Source organism: Palaemon carinicauda, chromosome 44 (genome assembly GCF_036898095.1).
Source record: "Palaemon carinicauda isolate YSFRI2023 chromosome 44, ASM3689809v2, whole genome shotgun sequence".
Classification (NCBI taxonomy): Eukaryota; Metazoa; Arthropoda; class Malacostraca; order Decapoda; family Palaemonidae; genus Palaemon; species Palaemon carinicauda.
In genome coordinates, this window is record NC_090768.1 from 47219920 (window position 1) to 47229919 (window position 10000).

Sequence of the window (10000 nt, forward strand, 5' to 3'; positions counted from 1 at the left end):
TTAAATGCGTGCATCAACAAGACGGTTGTTTAGATTGAGATGAACTTCAAAAGGATTGAACGTCAACAAAGAGTATAATTGTATAGTACTGGTGATTATATGCATATTGTAACAAACATGAAATATCAATAAGAACAACAGTAACGTAAATGAAATACGTACAGAAACAAGGCGGTTGGTTGTTGGTTTTGATGAGATGGCCTTGTGCCAGCACTGAACCTCGCCCAAAGGCATTTGTAGTAAAGACTAACAGGGAGCAAGAGTCCTGTTCTAGACCTTTAAACTTACTTGAACCAAAAGAACAGCAAGACTGAACGATTTACCTTGAGGTCTTCCACACAGCGATTGTGTCGGTGACAACATTAATCTAGGCTGTTAGATTGTTCAAGAAGCACAAAACCATTAGTTAAAGGAAAAAAAATGAGAAATTCCTAGTATTGTTTCTTTTAATTCGAATACTAGTGTACCCATGCCGTCAAAATTGACGTCTAAAATTCTAAATGTTTAGACAGATATGCACACATAAATGTAACGCCCCCCCCCCCCATTTCCTAACTACCTACCGCTGGTTCGCCAATTGTGAGAGAATATGGTTTCCGAGTGTATCTCGCAGGCTATCCCCCCCCCCCTCTCAGTAGGGTATGACTATTTCATCTCCCCCTGAGCGTGACAGGAAAGATATATATATATATATATATATATATATATATATATATATATATATATAGAGAGAGAGAGAGAGAGAGAGAGAGAGATATATATATATGCATATATATATATATATATATATATATATATATATATATATATATATATATATATATATATATATATATATAGTTACGTAGTTAAGAAACTTGCTCTTTATTATATTCGGGAGATGGTAATAGTTTCTTACAATCAATAGCTTCAACACGTTTGCAAAATTACTGAAATTGATAGTGAATTATTAATTTCGTCAAACGTCCGTTTGGCAACAGTTGGTTCTTTTGATAAATATATTAGTTGTTAAAAACTCCGCCAGCCAAATTTATGGGCAAAATTGACAGAATACATCGTGGATCACATGATTTCCAAAACTAAGACAAACTCTTGTACATAAGACAATAACCTAATGTAACGTCTTTATACAAAGGACCCTGTCGGTCATTAGCACCGCCATTCAATTAGCTCAGTGCATGTTGTTTAAGATTTTTCATAATTTTGACCGTTCTTTGCATTCAGGTCTTCCCACACTATGCCTTATTAATTCTAACAAACATATTTCTTTTATAAGGCTCAATTCTACACCACAATACAGTATTTTATAAGTTTAATTACAACCATAACCAAAATGTGGAATATTCTATCTAATCAAATATTTGAATTAGTGGAACTTCAGGAGTGCAGCTATTTTTCACTTGAGAAGGTTAACATAAGTCTACTTTCATTGTTAATATGTTACTTATTTTATCAATATTATTATCTACTTTAGTATGTTCTATTCTTTGCTTGTGTTTCTTTTCTGAACTACCTTGCGTTACCTATTAGTTCTTAGTCTTATTCAAACTGAGGTTGCAACTCGTTTAATAATAATAATAATAATAATAATAATAATAATAATAATAATAATAATAATAATAATAATATCAGTAGATATCTGGTCTGCAAATATCAAGAGATGGTTATCATTATTCCCTATCTAACTCTTTCCTTATGACCATCTATATTGCTGTATCATTTTCTGATGAAATATCATCCCAAAACCTAGAAAGTCTAGTTCTCTTTCGGCAGTAATTTTAATTTTCATTCAAAAGATGACATTTGACTCAAGCTCTGATTAATATATACTAAATTTCATTTGACATTTCCGCGTGAATGAATCACACGTTTTAAAGAGGCTCGGGCGAGTGAATCAAAACTTCGCTAGACTGGCAAATGAAATGCAATGTCTGAAAGAGTTAACATTTGACATTTCAGAATGCCAAGACCTCATCGAGACAGCTCATAAACACTTTATTATCTGAATGCGCAGGTGATTAGATTATTAAATGACATTTGAAAGATGCTACATATGAGTTATTCATTCATAATCATATACGACAAACATGTTTATTATTTAATAAGAATGGCATATCGCGTGAAGATGATAACCTTTCAAACTCATAAATTGAGCTTAGTGGATTTCGTGTCAGTACAGACTTTGGCTTGGAATACACCAGGATTATCGAAAGAGGAAGCTACCATGAATTTTGTTATCTTCTTTCGATTTTACAGTCCCACTGTATAGCAGGATCGGCCGCTATAGTCAAATTTTTCCTTCTATTTCTATTCCTTGCATGTCCTTCCCTCATTCCTACCCCACACATATCCTTCTTCATCCCACCCTTGGTTATGTAATGGTTTATCTAAATAAGAAATGAATATCGTTCATAAAACTACAGCTATGACCACTACTACTACTACTACTACTACTACTACTACTACTACTTGAACTTTCTCTCTTTGCTAAGATGACACATTTTGATATGGCCATATAATGTATTATTCGCCACCTTCCCAAGTCATACCAACTTCTGCTTATGATAATTAAATAAAACATTCCATATCAAAGTACATTCAATCTATTCTCATAAACTATTGCTATGTCATACATAGTCACAGAACTTCTAAATATATATTTCAGTTTAGAAAGTCCTGAAAGTTAGAGCCATTTCACGCACATGTCAATAGAGTAATTTATTTCACAATAGTAAAATTAAAAGGAAATGAATAGCCCCCGTTAAATTACTTTTTCTAATTAATTAATTGAATCGAAGTTTCTCACTTCCTGTTATCTAATGAAGTTAATTCACTGAGACTTTGCATGTCACGTCACTTACATCTCCCTTCTCTCGACAGATTGCTGTTCAGATGAAAGATACCGAGATGGGCCAGAAAAATCCAGGAAGTGATTCAGCTGTGTCGGTCGACTCGAGCGACGACGAAAACAACATCACCAAATACTTCGACTATTTGAATGAAGATGACCAGGGAAACGGCAGCGCCTCCAAGAGGAAGAAGAAGAAGAAGAGTTCAAACAAAGAAACCCAGGGGAAAGAAGACGCTGACAAGGAGAACATCAACAAGGATAACAACAACAAGGACAACAACAACAAGGACAACAACAACAAGGATAATAACAACAAAGAACAGAAAGGCAAAGAGCAGTCTCCTAATGGACACGCAAGTCGTAAGACCGAGTACGAGAAGGACATGCGACACATCGAGCGCCATCTCTCAATGAAGAAGACCATTCGCAAGAAGATGATGAGAGACCTGCAGCAGGCCTTCGTCGAAGACCCCGGAGAGTTTCAACAGGACCCCGCCAGAATGGCCCCCGAAAAGAAGAACAACATCGACATCCGCAACCTGACCTTTTCCAAAAGCCGGCTGTCAAAATCGGAGCATAATTTCCTGGATATGCTCAAAGACGAAGCGGCCAACGAGAAAGACAAGAAAGATCGCAAGGGATTCTTTGGGTTCAACAACAACAAAAACAAAGGCTCGTGCGATAACATCAAAGACGACGACTCGGGTCACGGGTCCCCCTCCAGAGAGCCAGCACCAGTCAAAGCCAAAAGCAAGCCAGACGTCAGAGAGGTTAAAGAGGCACCGAAGGAAGAGAAGAAGGTAGGCTTCTGGAAGAAACTAACAGGAAAGGGAAAGAACAAGCGGTGAGAGGATGGCCGCCACTTAATCCATCTCCCTACAATTGACTGTGATAACCTTCCAGTGCCTACTTCTACTACCACCAATATTTCACCTGATTATCATTATCCTTCATTATTCACCGACTCCCCATTTTCTACGATCCTGGCCTTAACCCACATCACTCGTCATCATCCATAGATACCCAGTGGTTTTCACATCACTCCCACCCCAAAAAAATATATTCCCGACAAAATAATCAAATCAATAATTCTTCCTTTACATTTTCCTTTACTTTCACGTAGATTACCTACGGCTTTTTATGAGAAAATAGGCTTTTTTTCTGTAAATATTCAAATCTGTCTTAAAAGCTAAGGGCACCTTAGGAAAACATATTAAAACAGTGTGTACTACAGTAAATACTGTGAAAATTATGAGCTTTAGTGTAGTATATCTAAGTTGTTTTCATTATGTGACTGGTTGTTTGAATATTAGATAATACTGTACTAACGTGTTTTCCGTTCTGTAAAGATTGTGTTACATACCGTTGTCTAGAGGCAGACAGTGTTGTAAAGTGAAGTCAAATGAGAGAGAGAGAGAGAGAGAGAGAGAGAGAGAGAGAGAGAGAGAGAGAGAGAGAGAGAGAGAGAGAGAGAGAGAGAGAGTAATCAATACCAGATGTTTAATAGGATAACTTGCACAGTTGATAATGTCTTACTATATTAGAGAATTACTTTTACAGTATATTTACTCAAATGATTTTACATATACATTTATAAACAAACTGCAATGTATGCAGACAGTGTTGAGAGAGAGAGAGAGAGAGAGAGAGAGAGAGAGAGAGAGAGAGAGAGAGAGAGAGAGAGAGAAAATTAACTGTCTGCCTGTTTTTATTCATGAACTGTTTGTATAGTTAAAGCCATCCATATGGAAGCTGCATTGCATAATCTAACCGCCCATGTAACCTTTATGACCCATTCATAAAAGTCATCATGGCGCAAGAGAATTGAATAACCATAAATATACAATCATTATTATATTTGCAGTAGTCCCTTTACCTGTCAGGTAGTGTGTCTCCAGATATCAATAAAAAAGAAATAAAAAATATTTTTGCCGAGACATCACACAACTCACGATCAAAAGTGTCCGCGCACCTGATGTGCGTTTTGTGATGACTCCTTCGTGGAAACTGAACGAAAATATCTGGAAAGACTCACACCTGCCGTAGTGCCAAGCGTAGCTGATTTCAGATGGAATGTAGCTGTTCCTGAGATTATGTTTGTATACACTGTAAGCAATGCCAATTGGAAAGAGAGAATATAGCAACTGGTGGTGGCTATATATAAAAAGAGACGTCGTCAGTGTGCATTGAGTTATATGTAAATACACAATTACTATGGGTATTTGAGTTTTAATGTTTACCCACAGGTCAAAGATCATTCAATATATTTAAGAATGGCGGTAATGATATGAGACAGAGGGCGTCTCAAACTTTTTAATCTGCATTGATTGAATAAATTGTATTATGTAGCTTTTTGAAATCCCAACTAATGCTTATTTGAGTTTTAATGTTTACCCACAGGTCAAAGATCATTCAATATATTCAAGAATGGTGATAATGATAAGATACAGAGGGCGTCTAAAACGTTTTAATCTGCATTTATTGATTAAATTTTATTATGCACTGGTTTGAAATCATAACTAATGCTTATCTCTTGATTTTATCCAATGTAATTTTACCGCATTATTTATGATAATAGTAATCTAGTAGAATGTGGATCTGATCATAAGATCAAATCTCTCTATAAGAATTTAAGAAGCTCAAGTCCCAAGCTCTTTTATTTTTTATTTTATTTTATTTTTTATTTTTGTATACATGAATTAAATGTTACCGGCGTCAATGACCTCAGATGTCAGGATGCCTGAAAACTTTAAATCAATCAATCAATCTGATCATAAAATCAAATCTCTCTATAAGAATTTAAGAAGCTCAAGTCCCAAGCTGTCCATTGACTTGTCACTTTGTTACAGTGTTCATAATGTGAGTGAGAATTAGACGTGGGCGTTGTGGATGATCGTAAAAACGTAGAAAGGATTTTCTGTTAGTTGTTTCTATTGTTAAACTACTTAACATAAATATTATACACATACCTGAATTTCAAAATGTGAACTTGCAGTAAAAGATCTACGCACTATCATTTTTCTACGTTAATCCGCTGTCAAAGCTATCTAGCCTAATTTGTTGAGTGTCCTTCTGGAACTATCTGCAAAAATATAAGTAAATTATAAATTAGATATAAAGGAAAAGAAGTTTGTTATAAGGGCGAGGGGATATTCATTACATACAACTTTTGACCGAATGCCCCAATTATAATAACTTGCGGAATAGATATTTGTTTGAGGCTCGAGGTGAGGGTGGCAGGTTCATCCTTGCCAAGATTCCTGGACATGATGTGTCCTACTATGAAAGTGGAATTTTTAGATTTATCTCAGAAGCGGGTCTTTTGAAAACTATCTAACTTTTATAATGACATTCAACTTTTATGGTTTTAATTGAATATTCTTTAATTTTTTTTATGTATATAAACTAAAGGATATCGGCGTCAATGACCTTAGATGTCAGGATGCCTGAAAACTTTAAATCAATCAATCAATTACATACAACTTTCCAAAGACAAGCAAATCTAACTGCACAGCTTTTTCAGTCCTTGCCCGTTCCTCACAAATGCCTGTAATGAACCAAAGACACCTTGTAACGCATAATTCATGCATGGTAAAATAACAGGAGCACATCAGTTCGTGTTCCATAAACGTCCTGTCAATCATTTCTCTTCCATGTGAAACACTTTGTTGAACTGAAGAAAACTTTAAGAGAAAATCTGCTATCAAGAGAATGGTAATATATTTAATATATTTCTTATCGTGCCCGAGAAAGCTTTGAATAATTTGTAAGACTACTACAAAATTTCTAACTTATTATATATTGGGGCTTCAGGCCTGTGTACATGGAACTAGTAAGCAGCGAAATCAAATTGCTGCCAATAAAGAGAACTGTACCTGTTAACAAGAGAGATTAGTTCACCAAACTTTCAACTGGGCCTCACAAGGCACTAGAAGAGTTGGAAGACCCAGGCCTACATGGCTAGGGGCTATGAATTGTGAAGTGGGAGATGATGAATGGAGAAGTATTGAATTAAAAGCTCATGATAGAGACGACTAGCGAAATCTAACTGAGGTCCTTTGCGTCAATAGCCGTTAGTGGAGATGATGATGATTATGCCAACGAGACAAGTAATAATATCTTGTGATAAAAGGAATGTTTGGCCAAGCACAAATAGACTTGTATACATTTGCCGATATTTGACTGGCTATGATACTGCAGAGCTAGTACACAATCCTATAAAAAGGATATACATATTTTTATGCTATCACATCAGTCTGAATTCAAAACTAGTTTTTATTTCCTTTTATTACATATCTCAGAGATTAACAATATGTCACGTCAAAGTTCAGAGCTCAATATAAATAATCTGTCATTGAACTGCTTGTTTATATAGAATAAAAAACTCAACTATTGTTTTAGAATAGAAGTTCCATTGTTATGACAATTTTGTCAAATAAACATGCCTGACCTTTTTTTTCAAAGGGCATTCAGTAATTGTCTTTGAAAAGGCATGCAGCTTGATGAGGAATGTTACCAAAAGACTGAAATAGATAAAGAGGCTGTTCATGAATGTCATCAAATCCTTTGAAATTGACTAATTTCGTCCACTCGTCCTCACTCTCATGTCCCTCCCATGTCTCAGTCAGCTGAACACCCACGCCATCATTTCCCCTACGTCAGAAATCTTACTCTTCTCACATTCAATCTTTTTTTCTCTCTCTTTTTAGAAAATGCCATTAATGTGTTTTTCATACAGTCTTTTCTTCTATGATTGAAACGCTGTTGAACATCTGTATTTTGCACTTATATTTTTGTCTCCCTCTTGAAGGCTTAAAGGCCACTCATGAATGGCAGAGGCAAGGGACAGTGACATTGCCCTATCAAGCGGGACACTGCCCTAGAGAATGATCACATTACATATGATCAGCGCTCTAACCCCCTCTCTACTAAAGCCAGGAGCAAGGAGGACCAGGCAATGGCTGCTGATGACTCGGCAGATAGACCTATAGGCTCCCCCAAACCCACCATCCTTAGCTCACAATGAGTTTAAGCGGGACTCGAAACTCAGTCTGACAATCACCAGGCAAGGACGCTACCACCAGGCCCCTACAACCAAAGATTCTTGCCAAATCTACAGTATGTGCAGAACATCAAAAGAGAATCACATCATAATAATTATCTGTTTCTTGATGCTTGGTAAACGCCAAAAGATAAAGATGCCATAGGAAAATAACACTTTAAAAAACTGATCAAGATGCTTGAGTGAGAGGATTCAAATTATTTGGGTTTGAGCTGGTGGCTGGAAGCTGAAGGGATGTGAAACAATGGGAAAGCAAGTTATACTAAATTTGATACTGAACAAAAATATGAAGTCAAAGTTTCATGGCAAAATAATTTCCCCTTACAATAGACTTTGTCTTTAAGCATGATACTCTCAATTAAAAGAGAGAAAAATATTTATGTATTGATCAAAGAACGTTATTGCTTCAGAGTTTATCGACGCAAAGTGAAGTTGATTGTGTTATATGCTTGCAAATTGACTAAGTAAATAAAAAAAGCTCTCTCTGGCTCTTATAGATTCAGAATCAATGCATCATTTATAACTTCGGCTTTTTTACGTGGCTCCTGTTAAATCTTGGATAGGTTAAAGACATAACAGCTATAATTCAAGAAGAATAAACTAATAAAAGAATAGATAAGAATGGCAATTAAAAGTTTGAATCATTATGAAACCTTAAAATAAAGGTTGGATGGGAAATAGCTTACAAATGAAAAGAAATATCACCATGAATTAATTCACATTACTCTTATGCTGGGAAAAAAATATGAATTGTAAAAAGAAAAGTCCTCGAGTTACATATAGATAGATTAGTAACTCCAAACACTTAATGATTAATTAATCAAGCAAATTAATTGAGCAAAAACAAAGTCAGATATAATTATAGCAATACCAGCAAATATAGTAAAGTTAAGGTAAGTATCAGAGCACCAATGCCTCATTAGAAAGAACAGTGTAAAGAGGTCCCATGGCATTGAGTAAAAACCTTCCACAAAAAATATTGATGATTACAGGTCGACCATTATTTCATATACATTAAGATCTAGATTTGCTGATGTTGGAGGCCTTGTGCCAGCACGGACTCTACTTTCTTCCTTGATTGTCATCACCAATCCATAATCATTAGTTGTTTTGTTTTATCTCTGGGTGTTTGATTTTATACCACGCATGAACCTTACAGTAGACTATCGTCATTTCTAGCGTATTAAAAGGATATGTTTTAGAAAGAAAATTTCCCATATAAATTTCAATTTTTCACTTCGTAAAAGATGTACATGTAACGAGAACGTGTAATCATATATTCACGTGATGCCCACATGCACATACTAATATATGTATGATGCTGAACGCAAGCCATTAAGATTCAGCACCCTGCCATCGAAGACCTACTTTTACTCTAAACCAAACTTAAATCGCATCTCTTTCATATTTAACAAAAACTTTCTATAATGCTTATACTTTTTCTTTTGCTCCTAGGCATCCTCTACACTACAGTATACATTTCATACCTATCAAGCATTCAAAATTAATTCATTAATGTCAAAAGGGTATTACTTGCTAAGCAAGATAGAATACTTATTTGAAAAAAGAACACCAAAGGAAAAAACAGAGGTAATTAACATATACACTTCAGAATTTGCTATATAAATACATGCCCAAACAAACTGTCATCACAAAAATTCAGGAACAGTAACAACACTAAAATAGATGTTTCATATATAAACTACAAAGAGACTGATTAGGAAGATCATTCCATAACTTGGTCACAGCTGGAATAAAACTAATAAGTTTAGGTTTTGTTAGGATAGAGAAAACAGAGCAGTAAAATTACTTTTGTCGTCTTTTGATAATAAACGCCGCAATTTCAGGAGGCAAATGACCTTTCTCACTATTTTAGACAGATATAAAGTTATATGAGAATGTGATGAGTTCAGTCTACAGGAATGAAAATTATATCTAACTTGTTATATACAACTATTTTAAGTGATAGATAATTCCAAGAACTGTTACTTTCAAAGGAAATGAATATGCTATGAAATTCATCGGATGTTTGATGTGTCCAAACTAGTAAAATTCTCTTACTACTCTTACTTTGGACGGGGATGGGG

At 35.3% G+C, this 10000-nt stretch overlaps 1 protein-coding gene across 2 annotated transcripts in view; it reads left to right on the plus strand.

Moving 5' to 3' along the window:
- Positions 1–4334, plus strand: part of LOC137634450 (cylicin-1-like) — a 202440-nt gene extending 198106 nt beyond the window's left edge. For both annotated transcript variants that reach the window (XM_068366850.1, XM_068366851.1), the window contains one exon: positions 2881–4334. In XM_068366850.1, the coding sequence (XP_068222951.1) occupies positions 2881–3699 (819 nt within the window). In that variant the 3' untranslated portion in view covers positions 3700–4334. The remainder of the gene's footprint in view (positions 1–2880) is intronic.
- The last annotated feature ends 5666 nt before the right edge of the window (positions 4335–10000 follow it).